The sequence below is a fragment of the Ziziphus jujuba genome, chromosome 4 (genome assembly GCF_031755915.1).
Source record: "Ziziphus jujuba cultivar Dongzao chromosome 4, ASM3175591v1".
NCBI lineage: Eukaryota > Viridiplantae > Streptophyta > Magnoliopsida > Rosales > Rhamnaceae > Ziziphus > Ziziphus jujuba.
The window spans coordinates 33,610,332-33,627,470 of NC_083382.1; the positions used below are offsets into that span (position 1 = coordinate 33,610,332).

Genomic DNA, 17,139 nt, shown 5'->3' on the forward strand with positions numbered 1-17,139 from the left:
TCGATCCCGAGCACACACAGGCCGGGATGTGGAGACTGCCACTTGAGCTCCACGGCGAGTCAACTTTATAAAACCATTCACAATTGACCCAAATTCACATTTTAAAAACCAAAAAGCATAGGAACAAAATCTTTTTTCTTATCAAATCACAAAAACTTTTAAATAGTAAAAAAAAAAAAAAAAGAAAAGAAAAGAAAAACCCCAAATTTAAAGTGAACCTTAATCATGATCCATCACTTTTTTTTTTTAATGGAAAAAATAAAAATAAAAAATAAAAAAACAGCTAATCAATTAGACAAATTTGGTTTGCCCTAATTAGCCCCACCTTCGCCACTCCCTCCCAAGTGTTTTTATTTTTTGGTTTATTTTGGGTGTGTGAATGCTTAAAATCCCCAAAACCCTCCTCCCAAACACAGCCTCCGTCGTCTACTCTGTCTCTGTGTCTGTCTCTCTCTCTCTCTCTTGTTGTTGTATCTCTAAATAAAAAAATAAAATAAAAAACTCACAAGCAAGCCTTGTAGAGAGAGAAACAACAGAGAGAGGCAGAGGCCGAGGCAGAGAGCAGCCACCACCACCACCACCACCCCCATTGACAAATGGCTCAACCCACTGATTCCGCTCAGCTGCAGCAAGCCCAACTGGCCGCGATTCTCGGCCCAGACTCCGGCCCCTTCGAAACCCTAATCTCCCACCTCATGTCCTCCTCCAACGAGCAGCGGTCTCAGGCCGAGCTTCTCTTCAACCTCTGCAAACAAACCGATCCCGATTCCCTCTCTCTCAAGCTTGCCCACCTCCTTCAGTTCTCTTCCCACCCGGAGGCCCGAGCCATGTCTGCCATCCTCCTCCGTAAGCAACTCACCCGCGACGATTCCTACCTCTGGCCCCGACTCTCCCCATCCACTCAGTCTTCTCTCAAGTCCATTCTTTTGTCCTGTATTCAGCGCGAGGATGCCAAGTCTATATCTAAGAAGCTCTGCGACACCATTTCCGAGCTCGCCTCTGGGATTTTGCCCGAGTATGGTTGGCCCGAGTTGTTGCCCTTCATGTTCCAGTGCGTTTCCTCCGACTCGCCCAAGCTTCAGGAATCTGCTTTTTTGATTTTTGCCCAGTTGTCTCAGTATATAGGCGATACGCTGGTCCCTCATATAAAGCAGCTGCACGCTGTGTTCCTGCACTGTTTGACCTCGTCGTCCAGTTCCGATGTGAAGATCGCGGCTTTGAATGCCGTGATCAATTTCATCCAGTGCTTGTCGAATTCCGGCGACCGGGATAGGTTTCAGGACTTGCTGCCCGCCATGATGACCACGTTAACTGAGGCTTTGAACAATGGGAATGAGGCCACCGCACAGGAAGCTCTTGAATTGATGATCGAACTGGCTGGGACAGAACCCAGGTTCTTGAGGAGGCAGCTGGTTGACGTGGTGGGTTCAATGTTGCAGATTGCCGAAGCTGAGTCCTTGGAAGAAGGCACGAGGCATTTGTCGATCGAGTTTGTCATCACACTCGCGGAGGCCAGAGAGCGTGCTCCGGGGATGATGAGGAAGCTGCCGCAGTTTATAAGCAGGTTGTTTTCGATCTTGATGAAGATGCTTCTGGATGTCGAGGATGATCCGGCATGGCATAGTGCTGATAGTGAGGATGAAGATGCAGGTGAGTCTGGCAATTACAGTGTTGGGCAGGAGTGTTTGGATCGCCTTTCCATTTCCCTGGGTGGGAATACTATTGTTCCTGTTGCCTCTGAGCAGTTGCCGGCATTTTTGGCTGCTCCCGAGTGGCAGAAGCACCATGCTGCACTTATTGCACTTGCCCAGATCGCTGAGGGTTGCTCCAAGGTATTAAAAACCTTTTTAAATCTGTGTTGTTTGTTCTGTACCGGTACTATTTGTGTTATGCATTTATTTATTTCCCCTATCACTGTACTGTTTGTATAATTCTACAATTACACCCAAATGGAACTAGGGTCTTTTCATTTCTTGTGTTACCTTCATGGGGTTCCAAGAGGTCACTTATAGTAACTATTTTATTTGCATAGAATTTCTGGCTGCGAGACGTTGCATTTTCAATTACTGTTATTGGTAATTAATAATTTGTTCTATTCCCTTGTTGCAGGTTATGATAAAGAATTTGGATCAAGTGGTGGCAATGGTCTTGAACTCGTTTCAAGATCCCCACCCCCGTGTTAGGTGGGCAGCTATTAATGCAATCGGGCAGTTATCTACAGACTTAGGACCAGATTTGCAAGTTCAATACCATCAAAAGGTGCTTCCAGCACTTGCTGCAGCTATGGATGATTTCCCGAATCCTCGAGTACAAGTTAGTATCCAGCTATGTGCGCTTTGCCATTTTCTTAGTGGTTAAGTTTTCAAATTACATGGATTGTACTGCTTTTAGCATCTTTGACTCATTTGATCAAAATGGTGGGTTTATTTTCTTCACAGGCGCATGCAGCTTCAGCAGTGCTGAACTTCAGTGAGAATTGCACTCCAGATATTTTAAAGCCTTACTTAGATGGGATAGTGAGCAAATTGCTTATACTTCTGCAGGTATATTTTCATATCAGCTTCATACTGGTTAAATTTGGCATGCATTGGTTTGACAGTATGAAATGTGACATATATCTTATATTGTCTTGACTAAATATATGGCTTGTGTAGAATGGGAAACAAATGGTGCAAGAGGGAGCCTTAACAGCTTTGGCGTCAGTGGCTGATTCATCTCAGGTGATTTTGTAGTCTTTTCTCATTCTCTGGTCGTTAATTGTTTGTTATGGGTTACTAAATTGATAGGGTATGGATTTGTGTAGGAGCATTTCCAAAAGTACTATGATGCAGTTATGCCTTACCTGAAAGCTATCTTGGTGAATGCAACTGACAAATCTGATCGCATGCTACGTGCTAAATCCATGGAGTGCATTAGTTTGGTTGGCATGGCTGTTGGAAAGGAGAAATTCAGAGATGATGCTAAGCAGGTACAATAACATTATATTCATGGGACCTTCTTTCTGTGTTTTTTTTTTTTTTTTTTTTTGGGAGGGGGAGATAAATATCTTATGAATATTAATGGCTATGGAAGTTTGCACAAGTTTTCTGTTAACCTGCTTATCCTTTGAGACCATGCCAATAAATTTTGGATGTTATTTCATATGTACAAATTATTTTACCCAGAAAATTAACATCTCCTCCTCCTTTCTCTAGTCCTTCCCCCTTACAATCATAAATGGACTGAAGTCTTTTACCCATTTGTAAGGTGATAAATCTAATTTTTACAATGAAACCAGTAAAACTGAATTGCTGCTGGGAGATTTTCTGTTTCCTGCAACTGTTTTATTGTTTCTGGGAACATAGCTTATGTTTAGTAACTTATGTAAGGTCATGGAGGTGCTGATGTCTTTGCAAGGATCTCAACTGGAGACAGATGATCCAACCACAAGTTACATGCTGCAAGTATGTTTTTCCCTTAATTTAAAATATGCATATTTCATTACATACTTTTCATTTGCAATAATTACTCTTCTATATTGACATAGGCTTGGGCTAGACTCTGCAAGTGTTTAGGACAAGATTTCCTTCCATACATGAGTGTTGTCATGCCGCCCTTGCTTCAATCTGCTCAACTTAAGCCAGATGTAACCATTACCTCTGCAGATTCAGATAATGATATTGAAGACTCTGATGATGAAAGGTTTGAACTTTTTTTTACCTTTTTATTCCTCCCCAATTGATGGCTTAGTTCCAATAGATAGCATTACAACCTGCTCTTCTTTTATTATTTACCCTTCTTTCTTTTTCCTCGTAAATAAATTTCAAATGGTTCAGCATTTTCTTAGTTTGTGCTAGCAAATGTATGTTTGTCCAATACTCTCTCTCTCTCATAGCATTAAGGCATTAAAATTATTCCCACTTCTAGTATTAAATATTTACTTCAATACTTATTATTATCTAAGATTTTTCTCTGTGCAAGTCCACCAAAAAAAAAAAAAAAAAAAGAAGATTTTTCTCTGTGCAAAGTTTTGTTGTTTGCTAAGAATTTTATTTGTTACAGTATGGAAACTATTACTCTTGGGGATAAAAGAATTGGTATCAAGACTAGTGTCTTGGAGGAAAAAGCTACAGCTTGTAACATGCTTTGTTGCTATGCTGACGAGTTGAAGGAAGGATTCTTTCCATGGATTGATCAGGTTTTTTTCTTGGCAGATTGTTATAAGAGTTTTGTGCCATTTTTGAGTTTGGTACTTAGGAAGAATTCTTGTATTTTGCAGGTTGCTCCTACCTTAGTCCCACTTCTAAAATTTTATTTCCACGAAGAAGTTAGAAAAGCAGCTGTTTCGGGTATTATGAACATTTGACATTAAATTTTCTCATCCATCTTCTTCCTTTTTGAGAGCTTTATCTCTCTTCCTTTTTACACCCTTGGACACTTGTATAGTTTTTAATGGGTGAATTATGCATTTTTTGGTTCTAGCCATGCCTGAGCTACTTCGGTCAGCAAAATTAGCTGTAGAGAAAGGGCAATCTCAAGGTCGCAATGAGACTTATATAAAGCAGTTGTCAGACTATATTGTTCCAGCTCTAGTGGAAGCATTACATAAGGTGGTTGTTATTTTCCATTTTATTTTCTGTCCCTCCATGGTGCGTCATATTTTCTTTTGACATGCTGTTTCTATGGTGCTAAATTGCTTTGCATTTTATATGCAGGAACCTGATACAGAGATCTGTGCAAATATGTTGGATTCATTAAATGAATGCTTACAGGTTTGTCATATTTTAGTTGAGTTAACTAATTCCTGTTGCTCTTGGAGTATTGTTTGTCTTTTGCATGTTGTGCATAATATATTTTAGGGAATTTTTTCTGCTGTAATGCTGTTTTTTTGGTTGAGTTTGACAAAAGGGGTCTTGCTGACCATTTTAGGACAAAAAAATTTGGGGTATGTAGGAAGGAATCAAGGGCTTAGTTAATCTGAGTTTTTGAATCATACTTATGTTTTGGTATTTACATATTCTGTTCCTTTTGAAATCTTCAAAACTGGCTCATTGTGCTGGCTCTCTGTTTCGTCTTTCAGATATCTGGACCCCTTTTGGACGAAAGCCAGGTCAGATCTATTGTGGATGAGATAAAGCAGGTGATCACTGCTAGTTCAAGTAGAAAAAGAGAGAGAGCAGAAAGGGCCAAGGCAGAAGATTTTGATGCTGAAGAAGGAGAATTAATTAAAGAAGAAAATGAACAAGAGGAGGAAGTTTTTGATCAAGTTAGTTATTGGAAATTGGCTTAATTATCACGCTATTTATGGTTCTAATGTTTTGATGTGGCCTTCTTCTTCTTTTTTTATAGTTAAAATGCCTTCTTTTTATGTTTATTTTTCTGGTTCCAGGTTGGTGAAATCTTGGGAACTTTGATTAAAACATTCAAAGCCTCTTTCTTGCCCTTCTTTGACGAGCTGTCATCATATCTAACACCTATGTGGGTAAGTCTGGAGTGAAATTTAGCCTCTTGGATTTTTAAGATAACATTTCTCTTGTTCTCATAAAGCCATTCTAATACTTGAAATTCAGGCTAAACAAGAATGTTTGTGATTTTTGTATGAACCATGAATTTATTGACTATTGCTGCAGTGTAATTACACAGGAGTTACAGTCCTATTGAAATGGTGTATTCTGTTTGTTGAAAACCTTATGCTTATATTTATCTTCCTAAGTGCGTTATGTGCTTAAGCATGTTTTATAGAAGTTTTAGTTTTAACTTTTAAGTTATTTATTGGACCTTGAAAATAGGGAAAGGATAAGACGCCTGAAGAGAGGAGGATTGCAATATGCATATTCGATGATGTTGCAGAACAGTGTCATGAAGCTGCTTTAAAGTTAGTTTGTTGTAATATAAATGTTTGCCTTGAGATGGTTGTTAATTTACCAGTATAAAGTTAATGTGATCTTTTTGTCCTGCCATGGAACAGATATTATGACACATTCCTCCCTTTTGTATTGGAGGCTTGCAATGACGAGAATGCTGATGTCAGACAGGTTTGCTTCCCCATCCCAAACTGTTCTATATATATAGTGTATAATATTTGTACGTATATATGTCTAGTTACATCGTCTCATCTGAATCTATGACAAAACCTTTTCAGGCTGCTGTATATGGACTTGGTGTTTGTGCAGAATTTGGTGGACCTGTCTTTAAACCTCTTGTTGGAGGTACATTCTGCTTTCATATGTAGAAGAAGTGTTACTTATTATATTATTTTGATAATAACATTTTCTAGTGGTTATTTATTTGTTTATTTTTTTTTGCAGAGGCACTTTCAAGGCTAAATGCCGTTATTCAGCATCCCAATGCTTTGCAATCCGATAATCTAATGGCATATGATAATGCTGTTTCTGCACTAGGAAAAATATGCCAGTTTCATCGCGACGGTATTGATTCAGCTCAGGTACTCGTGGATCTTTATTCCTTCATTAGTATCGTTGTATGGATTTCTCTGAAATTCTTTTGGAGGTATTGGTGGATTAAGTTTAAAATTGATCCTTATCTGCCACACAACTAAAAGAGTGCATGATAATATATGGAGTTTTAAAGTAAGGCCCTTAAGGCTTTCGGTAATATGTGCATATATACATATTCATACAATCAAATTCTTACATATACTAAAAGCCTATGTAATCAACCTTTTTAGATTTAGTTTTAGAAATTGGCCCATTAAACAAGCCCATTCAATCAAATTCAACTGTTGCGATTAGAGACCTTAGCCTAATATTATAAAGTCACCTCATAAAAGACCTGTTGTGTGGAGAAAGAGTACTTATTTCAGTATATTGACATAATTCCAATCTTTTAGGTGGGCGCACACTTGTTTTTTAACTAATGATTATATCTGCAATTCTTTCTCAACTAACTTTAAAGCTACAATTTAGATAAATTTTCATTTCTTAAGCTTGTCTTTTAAAATTCCTATTACTTTCTCTTTGTTGCTTCTATTTTATGATAACTTTGTGTCATGGATAATCATTAATGTGGTGTTTGGCAGGTCGTTCCGGCTTGGTTGAATTGTTTACCAATTAAAGGTGATTTGATTGAGGCTAAAGTTGTTCACGAACAGCTTTGTTCAATGGCAGAGAGGTAGGGGCATCAGTTTTGTTAGACTGTACCTTCTCATATATTATTGTTCTTTTTGGTTTAATCTTGCTTGAGAATTTTTCATCAATATGAATTTTTTTCAATCCATCTACAGGTCAGACAGGGAGCTTTTGGGTCCCAACAATCAGTATCTTCCCAAAATTGTTGCAGTATTTGCTGAGGTTGGTTTAATAAGTTTTAATCGAGATAAAGCACCCTTATTCTTCAAGGATGTATCTTAAAATAATAAAATATGAATGTTAAGCTGCTTGCAATATGTTGTATAATGGGTACTGTTTTGCCTGTAGGTTTTGTGTGCAGGCAAAGATTTAGCAACAGAGCAAACTGCAAGCAGAATGATCAATCTGCTAAGACAGCTCCAGCAGACTTTACCGCCATCTACCTTGGCCTCTACTTTCTCTTCCTTGCAACCTCAGCAGCAGCTTGCACTACAATCTATTCTCTCCTCATAGTATCTTTGCCTACAGAGTTGCACAATGTTGTTTTTTATATACGCTGCTGCTGCTCCTGTCTTGTGTGTCAAAATCTATTTATCATCCATTCTTTTCCATAAGATGGTTCCCATCATTGGACTTTGCATAATGTTTTTACAACAAGCCAGCATCGATCATTGTGTGGAAGCTATCCTTGCAATTGGAATGATCGCTTTTTTTTAGAATGTGTATACTACAAAAGTGTTAATTTAGAGTGCGGTTTTTTGAGTCCTAAAGAAGAAAAAAGGGTAGCGAATTGTGGTTTGCGAGTTGATATAAATTTTTGGTGGTTGGTGCGTGAGATTTGAGGGTTGTCAATGAGGCAATTCTTGTAGCAGTTTTGGCCCCAATTGTGTTTTATTTTATTTTATTTTTCCTATATATACATACATTGTGAGAAATTGTCGACTAAATTATTGTTGGTGATTCTTTGATTACGTTTGCAATTTTGATCCCATTTAGCAATAAAAGTAGACCATAAAGTTGTTATGATGTATTGTCGTTTCATCTTCCTTCACTCTTTATGGTGTGCTTGATATAATATTTCAAAAAGTATAGATCTTTCTGCATATTGCAATAATGTCGGATTAAATAAAGGCTAATCACTGCTATGTTTGAAAGCCTAGCCTATAATACAAGACCGTTCTTTGATGATGAATTCGTATTTGCAGAACCTCTTGAAGATAATGCTTGGAATTGGTTAAGGGCTAGAAGGCGGAAGTTTAGCCCCTCTTCTTCATCTTGTCGTGTTATAGTAAATTGGTATTTACCTGCCTATTTTTCGCCAGGATTCCTAAAATAGTTATTAATTTCCAGACATATTCTATATGGGTTTGGTTATCTTGGTATGTGATGCGAGAGATTCCTCTAACTTCTCAGCGTGCAGAAAGAGATTCCCATTAAAGTAAGAGTAGCTTATCTGTTTTCAAGGGTGGAACGACAAGTGTCATGCCTTCGTGCCCTCACGAATAATGCTTTGTTTTCGTTGACCCATCGTAGTTAGAGGACAACTACTCAGGCCTGCCAAGCTACATTAACAATTACATATATTTTTCTTTTTTCTTTTAAGGGTTCTTGTTTATATTTTTCTTTTTGTTAACGACCACAATGCACTTGACTTGTAATGGTTTTGGGTAGTTTTACTGTTTGGAAAAAGTAAAAGAGAACACGACATAAGAAATGGCTTGCACATTTCACAGAGCAATGACAATCAAAAACATCCAAATAACCTATGTATGGTTTGATTCAGTCATAATTATGAAACATTGAGAAGTCAGTCATCCTTAAAAAGGACCTAAATTTTTCAAGCCGACATGCAGACAAGAAAATGAAAACGAGCTACCCACTACCTGAAAACTTAAACAACTTTCCTTTGTCCTTCCTCATTATAAATCAGAAGCTCCTTTTTCTCCCATTTTATCCATTCAACATCCTCAAAACTTTGCTATGGAACGCCATTGTCATTCCCAAGAGCGGCAAAAGGGGGTCTTAGCCAACAAAAAAAGCAACTACTTCAAGGAGAGGACTACCCACAATTACAAGAACAAGTTTGTTGGTGTGAGACAAAGGCCATCAGGGAAATGGGTAGCAGAGATCAAGGACACCACAAAGAAGATAAGAATGTGGCTTGGGACTTACAACACAGCTGAAAAAGCTGCTAGAGCTTATGATGAAGCTGCTTTCCTTCTCCGCGGCTCCAACACTCGAACGAACTTTGCCATTCATGTCTCTACCAACTCTCCCCTCTCTTTGAAAATCAGAAACCTTCTCAACTACAAAAAGGGTCCATCAAAACAAGCAGCTTCTACAACCAACATCATAAAACCCTCCATTAAACCCAGTACTGTAATTAGTTCTAGCACTAGCATCACCAACAATCCTACTGGTTACAGCTTCCATTACAATGCCGGTACCAGTTTTACCTCTCCATCTGCTTGCAAAAACGTCTACGGTCAGATGTTTGAGGATGCATATAAACCAGACATGAGCTACTGCATCGAGGAACTTCAACAGGCTACGCCTTATTTGGATTATTCATGGCCATGCTCAGTGGGATTTGATCATCAGCTTCAGTTAAACCATGAAGGTACGGAGTTGGTAAAAGGATTTGATTTGTCATCTAACAAAGCAGAGTTGGAGTTGACAGAAATGGAACTTTCGAAGGTAGAAAGACAGATATCAGCTTCGTTGTATGGAGTAAATGAATGCATGGAGAATATTGCATATGATGGAAGTGATGCTCCCTGGGATCTCTATACTTTTTGTCAGTTGCACTGTTCAACGTAATAGCTAATCTCTCTCTGTTTTCTCTGCTTTATCAATTTTCTATCAAACAAGTAAATGATATTTTGGCGATGTTAAATCAATAAAAACATCCACTACCACCTTTTTCCTCTGATCTTTCTTTTATGGTGAATTTGTTCCAGGCGTCTTCTATTCTTTCAAACTAAGAATATGTCTCTCCCTTTTAATATAATAACATAACCCAAAATGGCCCAAAATAAACAAGATGTCCACGCATTTTAGCACCCAAAAGAAGAAGAAAGAAAGAAAGAAAAAGCAGTCGAAAGAGTCAAGATGCAGATGTTTTCTAATTTAAGTTGTCCTGGAAACTCAACTCCCATAGGTGATGTGCTTTCTCACAGAATATTGGTAGACCTGCTCATAATATGGTAGTTGAAACATGATATCACACAAACCATTTGAGCAGATGGTGATTCCATGCATCATTATATGCTATAGGCCAATGGCCTCATTATATAAAATGATTGCTGTAGTCTATAATAATACAGCAGAAAATGAGATGTAACTCGTACGATTCTGAAAAATCAATTCATTGATACCATACAAACATATAAAATCAAAACATACGGGCATAATTTTGGACAATTTCCACTGCATAAAGGTGGCTAATCAATGACACTGCACAATACAAAACAAAAAAGAGAGAAGATATAAAGGGAAGTGTGATATGCAAATCCTTGTACACAGAATCATTTCAAGATAGATGTGCCCGCCCTTATATAACGACATTAGTAATCTTCACCTTCATCTTCATCATCCACACCTTCAGCACCAACTTCCTCATAATCTTTCTCAAGAGCAGCCAGATCTTCACGAGCTTCTGAAAACTCCCCTTCTTCCATGCCTTCACCAACATACCAGTGAACAAATGCCCTCTTGGCATACATGAGATCGAATTTATGATCAATGCGTGAGAACACCTCAGCCACTGCCGTGTTGTTGCTGATCATGCAAACTGCCCGCTGCACCTTGGCAAGATCACCTCCAGGTACAACGGTTGGAGGCTGGTAGTTGATACCGCATTTGAAGCCAGTTGGACACCTACATAAACCAACCACATAAATCATTACAATCAAAATAGGTTGGTATTGTACGAAGTATGCACTTAAACTGTAATAGTCAGATCAGTATGGTAATTTTCACTTGAGCAAAATGCATGCACTTAAACTGTAATAGTCAGATCAGTATGGTAATTTTCACTTGAGCAAAATGCTAGTATAGCTTGTAGATGGTGGGTAGAAAGGTTTATATCCTTTATATAGGATATATGTATTTGGCACACCACTTCTCCTAATGTTTGCATCTTTTTCTCTTTTTTATTATTATTGATATTCTTTCAACTTTCGTTGCTCATAATTTACTTACCAGTCAACAAACTGAACAGTCCTTTTGGTTTTGATAGCAGCGACAGCAGCATTAACATCCTTGGGAACAACATCTCCCCGGTACATCAAGCAGCAGGCCATGTATTTCCCATGCCTAGGATCGCACTTGGCCATCATGCTTGAGGGCTCAAACACTGCATTTGTGATCTCGGGAACTGATAGCTGCTCGTGGTATGCCTTTTCAGCTGAGATAACAGGAGCATATGAGGAGAGCATGAAATGAATACGGGGATATGGTACAAGGTTGGTCTGGAACTCTGTAACGTCAACATTAATGGCTCCATCAAACCTCAGGGAAGTTGTCAATGATGATATGATTTGAGATATCAATCTATTCAAATTGGTGTAAGTTGGCCTCTCAATGTCTAGGGATCTTCGGCAAATGTCATATATGGCTTCGTTGTCCAACAGCACAGACACATCTGTGTGCTCAAGCAGGGAATGAGTAGAGAGGACACTGTTATAAGGCTCAACTACAGCTGTTGAAACCTGAAACAGAGAGTACAATATTAGCCGTGATTATTCTTCTTTATAGAATAAGACAATGTAAGAACAATGACAATGCAGGTGGGAAAGAAATATATAAGAATAATAGCTGTCAATACCTGGGGTGAAGGATAGATGGTGAACCCAAGCTTTGATTTTTTCCCATAGTCCACAGACAAGCGTTCTAATAGCAAGGAGCCCAAACCAGAACCAGTACCACCACCAACAGCATTGAACACCAAAAATCCCTGCAATCCAGTGCAGTTATCTGCCAATTTCCTTATGCGATCCAGACAGAGATCCACAATTTCCTTTCCAACTGCAAAAACATCAGAACAGAAACAGGAAAAAGGTCAAAGCAGTAAGTAGCAGCGCGACAAAAATAAGAATAATAGTAATAAATGGTGGTGTTTCAATTTCATAAAATGCAATAGAGGTAGAATGAATTGTCTTTGTCACCGGTATAGTGGCCCCTTGCAAAATTGTTAGCAGCATCCTCTTTGCCGGAAATGAGCTGCTCGGGATGAAAGAGTTGGCGGTAGGTGCCAGTTCTGACTTCATCAATAACAGTAGGTTCCAAGTCAACAAAGATAGCCCTGGGTACATGCTTGCCTGAACCTGTCTCACTGAAGAAGGTATTAAAAGCATCGTGTGCAACACCCAGTGTCGTATCACTGTAAGACCAAAAATAAAGACCATTAATACATTACATTTACACGACAACTCCATCCTCAGGCACCCTACTTGAATTGAATGTGTGTGTGTGTGTGTGTGTGCATAATAATAATTTTGGTTATGACATTCCAACCACATAAAAAACCTACGACATTAATACAATGCATACGATCCTATCATTTCCTTATATAATTCCCTTTTTAAGGTAGGTCGAACAGAAATTGAAATGATCAACCAATATTGAAAGTGAAACTTATATAATTTCCTTTAAGGTTGTATGAATTCCATAATAACCCACAAAATATTTATATGTATTAAGAATGGCATTCGTTATTTCTACAAAGCACAAATGAATTCCGATTAGATCCATGAATAAATAAATAAAGATTTAAATTAAGAACCAATATATATGTATATATGTCCAAAAAACAGGGTGGGTGATAAATCTACAAGAGCAGACGATGAGGATCTGCTATTAAGGCATGTAAATGTAATAAAATAATATTTTTTTCTATTAAAAAAAAAAGAAAAAAGAAAATTGAGGAAAGAAATGAAAGTGTAAAGAAGGAGATAAAGAAAGAAAGAGAAAGGAGGGACCTGGGCATCCGGCCATCAGGCTGGATTTCATGCTCAAGGCAATACAGCTCCCAGCAGGAATTGCCCACCTGAATTCCAGCTTGCCCTATGTGTATGCTTATTATCTCCCTCATCTTTCTTCAATTTCTCTCTCTCTCTCTCTCTCTCTCTCTCTCTCTCTCTATCTATCTATATATATATATATATGTGTGCCCTCTATCTAATGCAAAAAAGCCAATTAATATGTCAAAAACCAACAAATTAAAGCACCAGCCAGAAAATGAATGACACTCTCTTTCCCTCTGTTGATCTATCTATCTGTCTATATTTGATTCATACAACTGCGAATGGGATTGAATAAATCTTTGGAGTCCGCTCTCTTGCACTCCATTTGCCGCCAGCCTACACTTGGGACCCAACTGACGAATACGATGCCCCACCCGTTGACTCGCTTCAATGACCATCTTGCCCTCTTTTTCTTTCTCGACTATTTTGGATATTTGATGGGGGTAATATGGGACCCACCTTAAACATTCGGTGGACCACCCTGGCCATGTGCAGCGACCCAACTGGGACCGACGTGTATCTATATGTTGCTTACTCATATTTACATTATTCCACTTCATATAATTAATAATTCTACATCTTGATGCATCATGCACCCATCTCGCATTTGCGTGCATTTACACATCCTTTTGCATAATTGACATGTATATATACATATATACACACAAACACACACACACACACATATATATATATATATACATATTGTTTAAATAATTGATGCAAAACAGATATGATAATAATATCTATATATACCAAAGTACAAATCCTATGCTGTTATCTATTAATTCTTCACCTGCTTGCACTTTGCGATTTGCGACTCCTGGAACCGGGTGTTAGATCAACCTTCAACGCTACTGTCTTACTGCTTCATTACTAATTTCATTACTCTCTCTTTACAGTATCATCCTTCATTTGCATGGTAATAGATGACCGCTTCCTACATTTATTTCATCAAATACGGTTTTCTTTTTTAAATATAAAACTCACATACTTCAATTTTATCCACGATAACATTATTCAATTCAAAGCATCCATGTCAAAGTAGACTTATGCTTCCTTCGTATGCCACCATTATGATGATCCGTACCATACCTTATTCAGCCCATTTTCAAGCCCACATTGTCCTAATTTGCATTTTAAGCCCAATTATGCGTAGGAATTAACATACATACAAATTACAACCCACATCCCAATCGTCTTCGCCTGCATTGTCATACGCCCACTGGGCCACTGTCTTGCATTCTCTTTCATGTTATCTTTTTTTTGGTAAATTCTCTTTCATGTTTTCTGTATCACTGTTTATTACATATATAATATATTTATTTTAAATGAGGATAAATAATCACCATATGGTCATTCTACTAGATATTTGGTGTCAAATGTTTTATAATTATGCAACTTATTTATATGGTTTATTTGCATCATTACACTGATTTATATATTAATTTTTCAAAAAGGATTCTTATATGTATTTTTGTAATATATCAATTGGTCCATTTAATTGAAAAACTAATTTTTTTTTAAAACCCAATTGACTTATTATTAGTAATTATGTTTTTTGTGCGTGTTAAAATTATGGAATAAACCATATAACTTCAATATGACTTTAGCATTTTAAAAGGATTGATGCATCTTTTTCTTTTCTTTTTCCATAATTAAAAGGATTGATATATCATAGTATTGCAAGTGTGTAACTAAGATATGATACATTTCAAAGAGGGTTTTGAGATCATTTAGGTTAGATTGGACAACTTGAGAGAGGGGAGGGTGGGGTTAAAGAGTAATGCTTCCATTAGGCATCGTTGTTCTATTATGTTTGTTTTCTATTTTACATGATAAAGGATATAAAATTTCAATGTTGCTTTTGGAATCTAGTGATTCTATTCCATATCTGTTTATAAAATAAAACGTATATTTGTTAGATCTATGGGTTTTAGATTTAGTTTGGTATCACTGTAGTTTCTTAGAAAATCAGTTTTAGCTGTGCTACAAAAATATTGGGTTAAGTATTTGGTAAACTATTATTTTATAATTGTTGTATGAGCCAAAATCAATATTTGAATGTTTAGTTAAAAAATATTTAATTGTTGTTATGGTATATAATAATTAAAAGTACATTATTTGTTATTATTCTGTCGTCTCTTTACTTGTAGTGTTGTATTTTTATTATTAATATTATCATGTAACATATATTACTACATATTTAACACTTTTTTTAATTACAACTATAGTAAATGTTGATCCAAAATAAAAACCATAGTAAATGAAAAAGAATTAAAGAATAAAAAAATGTCGATTATATCATTCTTTAGTAAAATACCAATAAATTTAGGACAAATATGATATTAATTTTTAATAAAGATTAAATTTTGTATTTTAATTATAGATAATTAGATAAATTAAAATTAAAATTTCAAAATCTAATCTTTTATTGCTTCTCAAAAACATCTACTAGAGAATATAATTTTTTATAAAAGCAAAATTTTTAAATTTTACTAAACACTTAAATTAGCCTTTAGATTTTTTGATAATCAATTTTTAAGCTTCAAAATCAATTCTCATATGAAACCTTATAGTGCTAAGCATGTGGTTAATATGTTAGATTAAATTATGTCAACACTAACACACTTGATATGATATATTTCTATTTTTAAAAAATTTAAAAAGCAAAATTTAAATTATTATTATTAAGAGCTAATTTGGGATTACTTTTAAGAGGACTATAATCAATTCTCCTAAAATATACTAGCATTAATATGTTTGGTAAAATAATATTTTCTTAGTTATTTTATAATTTTGGAGAATCACAGAGTTGTTTTTTAGAATAAGATAAAAGAGTGGTTTTAAAAATCTAATTCTTTTATAATCAAGAAAAATAAATTTAAATTTTTAAAAATATTCCCAAATGATTCTTTAAAAATAAAAAGTATATTTTATATAATAGAGAGGATCTTTAAACATAAAGAGTGTAACTTTAAAACCTTATCCAATAATATTTTTTATCACACTCTTTATTTTTATTTTTTCAATAAATATTTACTGTTATGTTTATTTTCTTAATTTTTTTGTTTTTTATTTTTTAACAGTAAATAGTAATTAAAATATATTAATATAATATAGTGGTTATGAAATTTGATAAGTATTAAATAATATTAATATAATATTAGATATAAAGAGTGTTTTTTGCTCTCCAAATTTAAAGAGTCAAATCCATTTTTTATTTTAAAAAATTAAAATACAAAGTGGATTTGAGCTTGTTTTTAAAGATTGGCTTTTTAAAATAAAAAAAATGAATAAAAAGCCCCTTGAAGATGCTCTAAAGTACCATTAATTAATCAATGTAATAATTATTCTAAAATTGAAACTTTCTATAAATATAAACTCAAATAAAAACTCCAATATAATTATTGATAATATATTATATATCCTTAACAATCTTTTTTAATTCAATTTTAGTAAAAAATAAATAAATAAATAAAATAACTACATATAAATTGTTATTAAAAAAAAAACTTATATATATATATCATATCCATTTGAGTAATCATAAATTTTATAGCAATTCAATTTCATAAATTATCAAATACTTTTTTCAAAAATTATAAATTATCCTAAACACTATTACCTCTACAATTCAAATTTATGCTTTCATAGCATAGGTAAAGGTGCTCAACCATTGAAATTATCATATTAGTCATAGATTATCAAATACTTATTGATAACTTTTATACCTTACAATATTTTTATTGATATAAGTTATTAAACATTTATTTAGTTATTTTTCACCATAACTATAACTGATTTTTTATTTGTATAGTTATAGCTGATTTTTTTTTTTAAAATCTAAATAATATTAAACTAAGTCTAAATCATTATAATCCATAATATCTAAGATAATAATTATTTAAAGGATAAATTCCCTCATTTTGATATCCAGTTTGTTAAGGGTCATTTTTTAATTAAGGCTCCACAGAGATCATTTTTTAGTTGCATCGTGCTTGAGGTCACTTTTGGACCAAGTTAAGCAACAAAAATTAAGGCAT

At 35.4% G+C, this 17,139-nt stretch overlaps 3 protein-coding genes across 3 annotated transcripts; 2 read left to right on the plus strand and 1 right to left on the minus strand.

Moving 5' to 3' along the window:
- Positions 1-285: 285 nt before the first annotated feature.
- Positions 286-8,093, plus strand: LOC107415041 (uncharacterized). Its single transcript, XM_016023306.4, has 20 exons — positions 286-1,832; positions 2,110-2,313; positions 2,439-2,543; positions 2,655-2,720; positions 2,804-2,968; positions 3,369-3,443; positions 3,527-3,681; positions 4,042-4,177; positions 4,259-4,328; positions 4,462-4,589; positions 4,695-4,751; positions 5,060-5,245; positions 5,369-5,461; positions 5,769-5,854; positions 5,948-6,014; positions 6,122-6,188; positions 6,288-6,424; positions 7,019-7,110; positions 7,223-7,289; positions 7,416-8,093. The coding sequence occupies exons 1-20, from the start codon at positions 597-599 to the stop codon at positions 7,578-7,580; spliced, it is 3,357 nt and encodes a 1,118-aa protein (XP_015878792.2). The 5' UTR covers positions 286-596; the 3' UTR covers positions 7,581-8,093.
- A 138-nt stretch (positions 8,094-8,231) lies between these two features.
- LOC107415044 (ethylene-responsive transcription factor ERN1) lies at positions 8,232-10,677 on the plus strand. The gene has a single exon (XM_016023308.4). It carries the CDS (start codon positions 9,048-9,050, stop codon positions 9,885-9,887), a length of 840 nt encoding a protein of 279 aa, XP_015878794.2. The 5' UTR covers positions 8,232-9,047; the 3' UTR covers positions 9,888-10,677.
- Positions 10,420-13,336, minus strand: LOC107415010 (tubulin alpha-3 chain). The gene is made up of 5 exons (XM_048471663.2): positions 13,049-13,336; positions 12,236-12,450; positions 11,896-12,095; positions 11,271-11,779; positions 10,420-10,946 (listed from the first exon to the last, which is right to left on the minus strand). Exons 1-5 carry the CDS (start codon positions 13,159-13,161, stop codon positions 10,634-10,636), a joined length of 1,350 nt encoding a protein of 449 aa, XP_048327620.2. The 5' UTR covers positions 13,162-13,336; the 3' UTR covers positions 10,420-10,633.
- Between the last annotated feature and the right edge of the window lie 3,803 nt (positions 13,337-17,139).

Coding starts and splice junctions, on each gene's coding strand:
- LOC107415010 (XM_048471663.2), bottom strand. CDS start 13,161: ATGAGGGAGATAATAAGCATACACATAGGGCAAGCTGGAATTCAGGTG. Junction 12,451..13,048: donor CCTGATGGCCGGATGCCCAG/GTCCCTCCTTTC, acceptor TTGGTCTTACAG/TGATACGACACTGGGTGTTG. Junction 10,947..11,270: donor ACTGTTCAGTTTGTTGACTG/GTAAGTAAATTA, acceptor TGGTTTATGTAG/GTGTCCAACTGGCTTCAAAT.
- LOC107415041 (XM_016023306.4), top strand. CDS start 597: ATGGCTCAACCCACTGATTCCGCTCAGCTGCAGCAAGCCCAACTGGCC. Junction 4,752..5,059: donor CATTAAATGAATGCTTACAG/GTTTGTCATATT, acceptor TTCGTCTTTCAG/ATATCTGGACCCCTTTTGGA. Junction 5,462..5,768: donor CATATCTAACACCTATGTGG/GTAAGTCTGGAG, acceptor CCTTGAAAATAG/GGAAAGGATAAGACGCCTGA.
- LOC107415044 (XM_016023308.4), top strand. CDS start 9,048: ATGGAACGCCATTGTCATTCCCAAGAGCGGCAAAAGGGGGTCTTAGCC.